The sequence below is a fragment of the Oryctolagus cuniculus genome, chromosome 17, assembly GCF_964237555.1.
Source record: "Oryctolagus cuniculus chromosome 17, mOryCun1.1, whole genome shotgun sequence".
NCBI lineage: Eukaryota > Metazoa > Chordata > Mammalia > Lagomorpha > Leporidae > Oryctolagus > Oryctolagus cuniculus.
This window is the reverse complement of record NC_091448.1, coordinates 17379091-17391631: the sequence shown is the minus strand read 5'-3', so window position 1 is coordinate 17391631 and position 12541 is coordinate 17379091. Positions and strand designations below refer to the sequence as shown.

The 12541-nt window shown below is 63.4% G+C and overlaps 1 protein-coding gene across 1 annotated transcript in view; it reads left to right on the top strand.

Annotated features, from left to right (window-relative positions):
- Positions 1 to 2422: 2422 nt before the first annotated feature.
- CRHR1 (corticotropin releasing hormone receptor 1) overlaps positions 2423 to 12541 on the top strand; it is a 34311-nt gene continuing 24192 nt past the window's right edge. Inside the window, 1 exon segment of the mRNA NM_001163115.2 lies at positions 2423 to 2474. Coding sequence (NP_001156587.1) covers positions 2442 to 2474 — 33 coding nt within the window. The 5' untranslated portion in view covers positions 2423 to 2441.

The following is a 12541-nucleotide window of genomic DNA, read 5'->3' as shown; positions in this document are numbered from 1 at the left end:
TGTTGACACCACTTCAGGAGGAGAGAAGGGCGTGCTCCCAGGCCAAGAAGGCAGGAAGAGCAAGACTTGATTACAGCCGAATCGATGGCATTAGCATATTTAAAGATCAAGTCAAGGGGAGGACAACGGAGCTCGCCGAGGCAAAATCTGCTGGTGTTAATGAAGCAGACAGAAACACAGAATCTAAGAGAAATTCAGATCCTGGGGCCGACTGGTCCTTGGGAACGGGGCTCCAAGGTGGGGCTGGGGAACCAGGCTTTCTCTCCCCTGATTCCACCGTCCACCTGCTCATCACAAATCCTCCTCGGGAGACCAACCACGCTGCCCCCAGCACGGTAGTGTGTGACCCAGCCCCCCGTGAGAACGATGGTGACGGTGAGTGTACAGATTCTGCATGAGGCTCTTGCTTTGAGCTCTACAAATATCAACGCACAGCCAGCATCATGGTGCATAAGCGTAAGCTGCTGCCGGCTGTGCTGACAGCCCAAATCAGGACGCCAGTTGGAGTCCTGAGTCCCAGCTACTCCACTTCCAATCCAACTTCCCGCTAATGTGTCTGGGGAGGGTAGAGGAAGGTAGCCCAAGTGGGAGACCAGGATGGAGTTCCTGGTTCCTGGCTTCAGCCGAACCTGGGCGTTGTGGCCATATGGGGAGTGAACCATGGATGGAAAAACTCTCCCTCTCTCCCTCTCCCTCCCTCCCTTTCAAGTATATAAATAAATAAATAAATAAATCTCATGGGGGGGTAGTCAACTCACTTAAACTTATTCAAATCCCCAATGAGCCCCCATTTTACAGATGAGAAAGTTGAGGCACTGTCAGATGCTCTTCCAGAGAGCTGAGACCCAAATCCAGGCGTCTGACTCCAGAAGGTGCACTCCAGCCGGCTCCCTTTGCTTTTGGCTGAGAACAGTCAGCTGGCTTTCTGGTAGGTAGGGGCACCTGTTCTGGGATTGGTGGTGGTGACTCAGCGCCTGACTCAGCACGACCAGCTCTGGGGCACTAACCTAAGGGGGTTTTGTAAGATACAGGACTGTGGTGGGCTTCGCCTGGAAAGTGTGGGCTGTGTGGTTGGGCAGTGCCCCGAACGCCAGGGGAGGACTAGGCATGGCAGCTGTGGGGCTGTGGACGGTCACCCTTCTGGGCGCTCGGTTTCCGGCCCGTGAACCGTGTGCGTGGGATCACACGGCCTCCTTCGAGAACTCCAGCCCCACGCCAACGCAGTCGGACCCCTGAACGCAGCGGCGACGCCACGCTGTGCTGAGAAGGGAGTGAGAGGGAGCGGGCTCAGGCCGACAGTCCCCTGCGGCGGGCTCTGGAGCGGGCGGGGAGCTGCCCGGGGCGCGGGGGGCCTGGGGTCTGCAGCCCGGAGAGGTTTCCTTATTTCTGCCTTTCCAGCTCTGGCGGGAGGAGGAAGAGCGACGAGGAAGTCAGGAGTTCTGACCACCTAGGGAGCTCATTCCGGAGCTGAGCTGGGCTGCGAGCTGCAGAGCCAACCGGAGCGAGACCCCGGGCTCCGGCTCGGCAGCCGACCCCTACCCTGGGGCCGCGGCCGACAGGGGGCGCTGTGGCCTCCTCTGCGCCGGGACGCGGGGTGTCCAGCCGCCTTCCCGCGGCCCCACGGCCGCGCTCTGGTGCCCGCCAGTCCTGCCTGGCACCACCACCTCCCCTTCCTCTTAGGCTTCCTAGGTCCAGGCAAGGGGCGAAGTTTGTAAAATGACTGAGCGAGCGAGAGAACGAATGAATAAATAAGGGCTCCTTCTGCAGGACTTGGTGTCAAAGCAGAACGCTGGCCGGGGTCCGGGGCGGCTGAAGGGGGGGGGGGGCGCGAGGACCTCCGGGCCGGCCGCCGGGCGGGAACTGCCCAAACGCAGACCTCGGCTTCTCCCGGCTCCCGCGGCGGCTGCGCTCAGTCGGATCGCCCCAGCCCCCACCAGCCTCGCTCGCGTGAATTCACCTGGGCCCCTCAGATCCCCCCCCCCCCGAGTCCTTGGACTCCCTTGGACCGGACCCCAGGCCGGGCGGGAGGCAGAGGCCGCCCCCTCTCCCGCCGCCTCCCACCCCCTCCCGGCTCCCCCGGGCTGCGGCGGCCGCCGCCGCTGCCCGCGCGCCCCGCGGACTGCCGCAACCCGGGGCGCGGGGAAAGGGGGCCGGCGGGGCTGGGGAGGCGGGGCGCGGAGGAGGGGCCGCGGGGAGGGGAGGGGGCGGGGAGCCGCGGGGCAGGCGGCGGGGGCGGGAAGGAGACGGCGGCCAGACCCGCCCGGGGAAGGGGCGAGCGAGAGCCCGCCGCGCCGGGCCGGGCTGCGGGGCTGGGAGCGCGGGCGGCGCCCGAGAAGCCCCGCCACCCACCCCGAGCCGCACGAGCCCCCCACCCCCGGCCGGCGCCTCGGGGATGCCCGCGGGACCCAGGCAGCCAGGACGGTGACGGAACGAGCCCGAGGATGGGACGGCGCCCGCAGCTCCCGCTGGTCAAGGTAAGAGCGGGCTGGCGCGGGACGGGCCCGGGCTGCGCGGCCGCGGGTCTGGGGTTTAAGGGGGCAGCCCGGCCCTGGACCTCTGGAGCCTGGGCTGGGGGTTGGGGTAAGGAGAGAACTCGGGCGACAGAAAGCGAGCGTGTGGCGGAGCTGCGGACGCGCTGGGGAGGAGGGGTCCGCCCACCCGGGAAACAGGGAACCAGCTCTAGGGCCGAAGCGGGGTGCACCCCCGCCGCTGCCCTGCAGACCCCGGCCCAGGTTCCTCGCCCGCCCCAGCGCTCTCTTGGCTGCTCCCGGTCTGGTCCCTTCCTCCAGTCCGGGGACGTGACTGCCGCCTTCGCCCCCTCGCCCCGGCCCCACCGCGCGATCCGGGAGGAGGCGATGCGCCTGGCGGCGGTGGTGGCAGCGCCCGCGCTCTGAGCCTCGGCCCAAGCAGTGCCCGCTGGCGCGGCCGGTCGCCCCTGCTCGGGGTCTGGGGCGCGGCTCGGCGCCCGGAGTTTTGGAAGTCGCCGGGCCGCACGCCTGGTGTGTACCGGATGAAGTTCCGGGGTGGCTGGGGGCCGCTGCGTGATGGAGGTCGCCGCCGGCCCCAGCCTAGCGCTTCCCGGCTTGCTGGGTGTCCGTGCGTCGGCGGTAGCCGGCCGGCCGGAGGGCTGGGTGGGCCTCGTCGGGGTCGCAGGAGCCCCCCGCAGCGCCGGCGTGGACAGCCTGAGCCGCCCACGGAGACGCCACCTGGGCTGGGCACAGGGCGTTCAAAAGCATTTGCATCCAAAAGCCTGGAGTGGATTTGGGGGAAGGGTACAGACAGACTGAATTTATCTTCCATCAGTTATTAAACCGCCTGTGCATAAGCCCACTCGCGGCGGCGTGGCTTGAGTTAAGCCACCCGGATTGAGCATGGCAACCGCCGCGGTCCCCCTGAGAGGCTCCCCATAAGTTGTTTGCGAAGTGGCTGAGGGTCTTCTCGAGCCCTGTTGGCCCCCACACCCATTCGCAGAGAGCCAGGGGTGAACCCGGAGATTGTGTTCTGGGTGATCAGAGGCCTGGGGGAGGAGACAGAGGGAGAACCACCCAAGAGCCTGAATAAATGTCACAGACGGAGAATATTCTCCAAAAGGCTGTGTGTGCTGAGCCCCGGTCTAAATGCACAAACCAGTTAGACCAAGTTCATTCTTTCAAGTGGATTCAGAGCACCGCTTGGTTTTGTTGACGTGGAAATACACCCAATGTTCCTTCTCCTCTGGCCTTTCATGGAACTGTGTGAACCTTTGTTTAGGATTATTGTGTTGATCCTAAAAGATAATGAGCCTTTTCCTTTTGTGGTGGCGTGGCTCACCGGTGGGCTGTGTACCCTGTGTGTGGCGTGGTAGGTCAGGGTACCCAGTAATTGCCCGGTGACGAGGGGCTCTGAGTGAGCAGCTCATGCTGGTTTCTATTAAACAGTTGCTTGTTTTCTTGTATTTCTAGAGCAGGTACAATTTTGCTGGGCACTGTTGTACCTGCTTTGCAAATATTAAGTCATTTGTCCTCATAATGGGCTAGAAGTAGCAATTAAGCCGGAGGAACAGAAAGGCCAAGTTCAAGGTCGAGGTCCAAGGGCCAGCGAGTGAAGGAGATGAAATCCCACCCCAAGCATGCCGAGCTGAGGCTGTGTTTTGTTTGCTTTTACCAGGAAAGGTTCCGAGCTGCTTAGCTCTCACTCTGGACATCCTCGGCCAGGCCCCAGGAAGTTTGCTCAGAGCAGAAGTTCGGATCTAGGGTTAGCATGAACTCCAGAGGTTAGCCAGTGTTGGGAAAGGGTCTAACCCATCCCACCCCATGGGCCTGGCACTGCCCTGGTTACAGAACACTGGGGGAGCACGTGTGACAGCCATGGGAGTGTGGGTGTGTGAGAGAGTGGACGAGGGAGAGATGTGTGCATTCCTGTTCGCGGGCGAGGAGGGGACTGGGGAGAAGTTGCCCACCCTCACCCCCAGGAGAGGGGCAGCAGATTGAGCACCTCTGGTTGCCCTCCCACCAGCCACAGCCTCCCTGGGAGATGCCCGGTGGCTCCAGCAGTGACAGGAGGGGTGGCCAGGGTCGGGCCCCAGGTGACTTCAGAGTGAGTTCTGAGGAGGGAGCTCCTTTTGTTGCCCTCGTTATTGTTAGAAAGAATTTTGCAGCATTGGGTGGAGTCAGGAAACTGAGGGGGCCGTGGACCCCTACCTTCCACCCAGCTGCTGGCAGCATGTTGAGGACAACCCCTCAGGGCCTCTTCCCAGGCAGGAGGTCTGGGCCAGGGCGATGGACAGCCTCCCTCCCCCTGCGTCACATCAGAGGTTGTGCTGTGCCCCGTGCCTCGAGTGGGACCGTCCACCTCTGCACCTTGCTGTGAACCCACGCACTTGGCCTTCCCTCTGTGAGTGTTCCTTGGACCATTTCCAGGTCGTTTCTTTGATTAAAGAATTCAGAGCCAGGTTTTCGAGGGGAGCATTGGCAGGGATAAGGAGGACAAAGAAGTGAGCTCAGGATGGGCTGTGGGCTGCTGGGGGCCGTGGGGACAACTGGCCTGGCCACAGACCTGGGGCACAGTGGCGGTGGGTAGCAGGGCAAAGCCAGGCCACACAGCTGACTCGACATGAGCAGCCCCAGGCAGTGGTGCAGGTGCGGTCAGTCCAGTTCCCAAGGAATATGCAGACGATGGACGGGCAGGGCTGCCCCAGAGCCCAAGGGCAACATCCGTCCTCGCCTTCTCTCGTGCTGGGTCCCTTGGATAGCCTCAGCAGCCAGCTGAGTTCAGCTGCACAGCAGAGGGTCGCTTGCCAAGCCGGGGTCTGAGTCTGCCATGGTGTGGCTGAGGGGTTTGGGTGCAGGGCCTGGTGAGGTGTTGGGAAGACCATCGGCCTGGGAGTCAGGGACCTTGGTCCAACCAGCACTTCCCCGGGGCGCTTGCTGTGTCTGGATTCAGGAGTACTGGGCTCTAGTCCCCAGCACCTTTCAGGTCTTCATGGAAGCCCCTTAGGGCCACGGCCCCACAAGGAAGGTCAATGTGGCCACTTCAGCTCCCAGCTCTCCCCCTGTCCAGCTGAGGGACCTTGGTATGTGGGAGTTGGATCTGCCCACTCTGTCTGAACCTCCGTGTCCCCAGCTATGGGGGGGGTACCTAAGCTGTGAGGTTGAGATCAGGACGAGATGAATTAGTACAGGGGACAGTGTCTGGAACACCATCTTGCTCCCAGAAAGGCTGTAAGGTGGCTGCTCCTTGGAGACATGAGATATGCCAGGGGCGCAGCACTCGGCCCCTGGACAACTGCCGCGTGGCAGGTCTGCGTCTTTCACCCTTAGCAGCACTGGGCCCAGCAGTGCTCTGCACACGGTAGGTGTTTCACAAAGGTTTGTGCACCCAGTGGGTCGCCGTTTGTTGCTTCCTGCAGCTGGCATGGAGACCCCATGGCTGCCGGCATGGGATGCAGGTGTCGCGTCAAAACCAAGAAGGTGGGGAGATGCCCGCCGCCCAGAAAAGCCATCTCGAATGCAGCAAAGACCAGCTGTCTCCCTTGAGCCCGCTGTGGTTATTTAAAAAAGAAAAAAGAGCACAACACACAGGCAAGGCGGCAGCCAGTGATGTGCAGGGTGGGGGTGAGGGACGGCTCCGGAGCAGGGAGCTGGGACAAGAGGGGCTGGCGTGATGTCTCCCAGCTTAGACTCTGCCCTGACCGGTGGTGGTGCCGTCAGAAGGAAGCCGGAGCACTGGTCGGGTAAGGCCAGGTGCAGACTTTGGCTCTTTCTTCTTTTTTTAACAACCAAGCAGGTTTCTGGGGGAGTTCTACTCTTGCAGTTCAAAGAATGAATTTGCTAACGACACATGACTTCTGTCTGCTTAGATCCCTGGAGGCCCCTGTCGACAGAGTCCCTGGGAACCTGGGAAGTAGCCCCACAGGGTCCTTTGCCAACGCTTTGGGGGCCAGCTGCTTGGCAGTCAGGGCCCCGTGTGGCCGTGAGCATCTTGTGTGGGTGGGCACAGCAGGTGAAGCACAGGTGGAGTTGAATCCTGGCTCTGCTGTGGCTCCCTGGGCAAGTTAGGTTATCACAGTGAACCTCAGTTTCTCCATCCACAAAAGGAGGCAAGGGAGGGCACGGAGCCCACTGATGGCACAATTATAGGGGCTTCCTGGGTTGTCAGGGTCTGGCACATTGTGGGTACTTCATCAATGCTGGCCAGCACAGTCGCTGAGGCAGCCTTGCCATCAGGAGGAGCAGCACTGGGCACTCAGACTGGCCACGGCCGGCAGCCGAGCCCCGAGGTCAAAGGGCAGAGGCGCCTGCAGTTTGCCCCCGACCTGTGTGGACCTGTGTGGCGTGGAGACGTTTGATGGTGATAGCAGACCTGTAGGGGGAGGCTAATACATTGTTCACTCACAGATGCAAATGATTGTTTTCCGTGCAACTGGCTGGGTTCTATCAGGCAGCCAAGGATCAGCCGCTTGTTCCCAGAGTAGATGGAGGGAAGGGGGGAGGAGGCGGCAGAGCCCCGGAGGGAGGACAAGCACTCCCTTTCTGTGAAATGGGCGCATTGCGATTCGGCGCTGGCACGCGGACGCCCTACACACAGCACCATTGATTGGACTCAAATCCTTGGCCAGACGTGTAGGGCAGCTGTCCGCCCACCAGCCAGAACCACGCATTCCGGGACAGATGACGGCGCGGGGTGCCTCTGTGTCCCGTCAGCACGGGCCATTTCACCGTGGTCCCTGGCCCTGCTGGGCGAGGGCGGCCGCCTCCCGGAGGTGTGGTTTGCAACACCTATGCCTGCCCCGCTCGCTCCCACCTCCAGCCAGGCTGGTCCCGAGCCAGTGTGCCTAGGTCAGCACCCAGGAGAGAAACTGGCCAGACTGGCCCAGCTGCTTTCCCTCTGCAGAGGCCAGCGGGGTGGGGGTGGGGGGTTCTGAGCTGAGCAGCTGCAGCCCGGAGTCTCCCACCAGCTTTTTTTTTGGGGGGGCAGTGATGAGATGGCTGCCACGGTGCCACTAAAACGAAGACCCCCATCCGATGCATCCATGCTCCCCTCTTTCCTCAATCCCCCCCCGGGGGGGGGGAGAGGCTCAGCAGAGTGCAGAGGTGCCAGGCATTCCTGGAGCAGCCCCTCCCTCTGTGCGGCGGCGGGGTGGTGGGGGCAGCCTTTGGGCAGAGCCAGGGACACAGCGAGGGCTGGGCAGGGCAGGGGGATTCTGGCTCCCTGAGGATGGGCTATGGAAAGGTGGGGCCATCTGAGGCCCAGGCCCCCCAGGGCTGGGCTCCCCCCACACTGGGAGCTGTGACCCCTGTGACTGTCAGAAGCAGAGTCCTGGCCCGGTGCCCATGGGTCCCTCTGTGCGGGGGCGGGGATGGTTATTACAGAAGATTCAGACAGGCACACGCACACGCACACGTGCACGCTGGCTCAAGTCAGCCTGGGAGAGGGAGGGGCCTGCGGGGCCCGGCGGGGGGGGGGGGGCTGCGAGAGAGGTGACCTGCGCGCCTTCTTGCTCTCACTGTCCCCTTGGAGAGCAGGAGTGCCCCTGAGTTCTGGGACCAAAGCTGGCATTGCCCGGGAGCCTCCTGAGGCGTCCCTAGCGCCCTGGCCATCTCTGCTGACGCCTGGGCCTGCTTCAGCTCTGTGAGGCTGAGGATGGTGTGGGAGGAGGGAGGAGGGAGCTCCCCTCACCATCCCACGCTCTCCCCACCCCAGCCCCTGCAGCAGAGTACAGAAGAAACAGCCATGGCCTTTGTGGTCCAACTGTCGCCCAGCAGGCATTCTCTCTCTGTCTCTAATGTGCACACACACACACACACGCACACATGCACACACACACCCTAGGGGAATGAGCCATGTCGCACCCCGCGCCCCCGCCATCCTCTCCGGGTTGCAGGTGTGTCCCCAGCTCCCCTCTCCTCTACGCAGGTGTGTAACACCTGCCAGCTCCAGGCCAGGCCAAAGGACCAGCCCCCAGAGGCGCAGCTGGACCCAGGAGCTGTGGGGCTGGCAGTGGCAGTAGATGACAGCTGAGACGGCCGCTGCGGTCAGTGCTTGACCACACATGCCTGCCCAGGGACCTGAGAGGCTCGGCCACGCCCCTTGTCATTCAAGTGGGGCAGTGTGCAGCTGGGCCTCTCAGGGAGACCGGCCCTGGCTCCCGGGCTTGGTCTGAGCCCTGCTGCTCCTCCCTTCCACTCAGTCCCGCTGCACGGTTCAGCTTCCCTGGCCCGGGCGCATCCATCACCAAGCTGGCCCCGCGCCAGGGCTCACACACATGGCCTGAGTGAGCCCCCAGGGCCATGGAGTGAAAGAACCAGGCACCCCCAAGTCCCTCCGGCCATCTGGAAACTCATGCCTGCCCCCCTGCTGGGGCTTCTGTGCCCTGGTCCCACTGCACCCATTCCTGTCTGTCGTGTACACCAGAGCCTTCCACCTCCTCCTCCAGGAAGCCCTCCATTAAGACCTCATGTTTTCCCTCGTCCCAGAGTCTGGCTTTTCGCCGTGCCTACTGTGGGTCAGCCTTACTAACCAGTCCCTGTTCCCACCTTGCCTCCTAGCTCTGCCTGGGCAGGAGGATTCCTTTAAAAGACTTTATGCACCTGGATCGCACACAGGCAGGGCCCGGAAGCTGCGGAGTGTATCGGAAGTGCTCTCCCTACTCCCGCTTCCTGCTGGACTCCACCTGTGCGGAGGTGACAAGCCAGACGGCGGCTGAGCTAGCTGCCTCCACGTGGGCACTTAGGGCCCTGCTGCCAGCCCTGCCTTGTGGTTCACTCCCGGGCCCCCAGCACTGGGCATGGCCCCCCACACAAGAGCGGTATTTTGCTTCCTGGGGGTGTGGGCAGGGCTGGTGGGAGATGGAGCCAGAGGAAGGTGGGGGGCTTGAGTGTGGGTCCAGGGCTCGTCTGTCTCCAGCTGGAAGAGGCGAGGGTCTCGGTGGCGGCCTGGGGCTCCCTTCCCACCGCTGCCCTGGCTGTGCTGGGGACAAGGCAGAGGCCCAGAGCCCCAGCAGCTGCCCGGCCTTCCTGCCTGTGCACAGGGTTGGGCAGCCGCTGGCTTCTGTCTCCCTAAGGCCTGACCCCCGTGCTGCAGCCAGGCGCTGCTACGTGGGGCTGGGCTTGGGTGCGCCTCCCGCCCTGAAGTTGGGAGGGCAGGAGGCCTGGGGGTGGAGCCAGCTCTGCGGCTTCCCGGCTGGGTGACCTTGGGCAAGTCACACGCCTGCTCTGGGCTTCTGTGACCTCCCTACTGGGCCAAGGTGGAGAACGAAGGAGAATACAGCTGTGCAGCACGGGGCCTGCTGCCTTCACGGCTGGGGTCCCTCCCTCCCGTCACTCAGGACTCACCTCCTCTTCCGGGAGGCCCTCCTGGAGGAGCCAGCCCTTTGCCCTGCTCTGAGCTGGGCAGACCGGCACATGGTCCCGCCGGTGCAGGCTACGTCTGACAGCGTCTGACCCGGTCTGGAGCCTGGCCTGGGAGACAACTGTGGTGACAGCGGTCAGATGTTCCAGCCAGGACACATCCTCGTGGACGTTTCCCGGCCTCTCGGGGCTGCCGGTCGGCACCCGCGCCCATCACGCGCATGCGCACACACACACACACACACACACACACACACCATGAGCCGGCAGGTGCCTCTCTTCCCAGCCCAGCACGGTTGACAGGCGGCTGGCCTGGGTGGGTTAGGATGCTGAGCGACATCCCTGGGCTTCCCCCACGAACGCCAGCAGCCTCCAGTTGTGGCCGCCGTGGTCTCAGGCAGCGCGGACAGGGACGGCGCCCCCTCCTGGGTGGTGCAGGCTGTTCCTGATCTCCGCCCTCCCCCTCCCAGCCCAGCAGCCCCCGAATCGGCCTTCTCCAGCACGAACAGCCTCACACCCTTGAGTCTTTGCCGATCAAACAGGAGCCCACTTCCAGCCGGCAGCCGGCAGCCGGCAGCCGGCAGCCGGGTCACTCTCCCTCCAGCCCTCTTCACGTCTCCGATGCAGCTCCTTCCAGGGCCGCCTGTTCTGCAGACACCCAAGCCCCCCCCCCCAACCCCCTGCACTTCCTGGAGAGCACAGCCGAGATGTCACCTGCGTGGCTGGTGTCTCCGCAGCTGTCCTAACACCTCCTCCTGCTCCCTCCCCCACAGGGACCATGTCCCAGGGCCTGGGAGTCCCCACTCATGGCTCAGTGCTGTGTGCAGGCTCCCAGGGGCGGGACCAGAGCCCCGAGCCCGACTCCCCTCCTCTCAGCCCCTTCCCTGCCCCACCCGCAGGGCACAGGTGCACAGCCCTGTTCCCGCCGCCAGCTCTGGGGGGCAGAGGCAGAGGAGACCTGTGCCCAAGTGTTCATGAGGATGCGGGCGTGGGACGAGGAGGAAGAGAGGCAGGCAGGCAGGACAGCAGAGAAGCAGGCCTTCCTGCCTGGGGTGGGGTGCGGGGCTCCAGCCCCAGCCCCTCCAGGCCACACCCTGGGGCGTCACCTTCTCTGTAAGGGCCAGGTTAGACCAGGGAGGGAGGACGGGGCAGGGAGGCTGAGCAGGCAGGAGCTGTGAGCCTGCTAAGAGGGGGCCGAGTGAAATGCATGAGGTAGTGTCAGGGTTCCGGGGTGCTCCGCACTGACCCCCATCTCTGCAAATCGTGTCATCCCTGGGGCCACTTGGGCAGGAGGCTGCCGGCTCCCAGGAGCAGAACACCTGGGAAGTGGGTGCCTGCGCCCTGGCTGGGCAGGGGACCCACAGGTGCATTCCTGGGCCCAGCCGGGAAGGAAGCAGTGGACTCGGAGAGGAGCAACAGCGAGGGCCTCCAGCCCGGGCCGTCAGGGCGCCACACCGCTCTCAGGCCCATTGACAGAGGGGAAGCTGAGGCACGGAGAAACTAAGTGACTCACACAGGGAGGAAGGGGCAGATGGAAGATTCCACCGTGGGTCTCTCTGGTCCCGCAGTGAGAGCTGGCCCTCTGCTCTCCTGTAAGCCCTGGGGCCAGAGCGTGTTCAGACCTGCGCAGTTCACAGATGGGAAAACTGAGGCAGGGAGGGCACAGGTGTGTCGGGGTCAGAATGGGAGCCCAGCCCTGCACGGCCCGGCCCCAAGTGCTTTTTCTTCAGCGCGACTTTGTGGTGTCCAAGGAGGGGCACACTGGACACGGGGAGGACCAAGGACCAAGCGGAGGGAGGCAGCTGCTCCCAGGCAAGAGGCAAATGGGGAGAAGGGGCGAGGGGATGGGAGTCACGTCTGCACCCCACCTGCACCCCACCGGCAAAGCTGAAGCTGTGGGAGGTGGAGACCTGTCTGTTCATTCATTCTCTTTGATGTTCATTTACGCATTCAACAGGTTGGGGTCTACTCTGTGCCAGCCCCTCCCCCTTCAGGAAGCCCCTGGGTGTTGGCTGTGAGCTCAGTGGGCAGGCACCGTGGGAGGGCAGGGGCTAGGCTCAGTAGGGGGCGGGGCCTGGCAGAAGGCCTGGGAGGCAGAGACACCCAGGCGGCCCCTCCCTGAACTGTAGGCAGGAGGTTTTGCAATGCACAACAGCAAGTTAAGCTAATTAGATGTAACAAGAAAGTATTTCTCCTCTGCTTACCCACTTTGTGGGGGGTGGGGGCACAGGCTCTTTGCCTTGAGGTAGGGACCAGGCTAGGGTCCACCATGGAGGGAGGAGGGGAGAGGCTGTACTGGGTGCAGGGCCTGGCCTGGTCCTTTCCTGGCCAATCTGTCAGGGCCTCTGGCCCCAGGGGCGGGGGTCTCGGCTCCGCCCTTGGTCAGCCCACACTGCCAGTCTCTGGGCTCGGGCCCTAGCAAGCCCATGTTCACGGCCACAGATGCAGCCCTTGGAGCCCTGGACAGGCTTCTGAAAGGCTGGTTACAGGCGTGTTTATTTCTGCAAAGCAGATTCTAGTTTCTAAATGCAACCAGGGAGCCAGCTTCGTGAACAATCTGGATTCATGACCCCTCCCATTCTCCACATTTAGCTCCTCTGCTCTTGGCTTTGCTTAAAACAGGCTGCACCTGGGCAGCCTGCGCAGCCGGGCAGATGCTGGGGCACTGTGCACCTGAGGGCCCGCGAGGGCGGCCAGCAGGTGGCAGTGTGGGC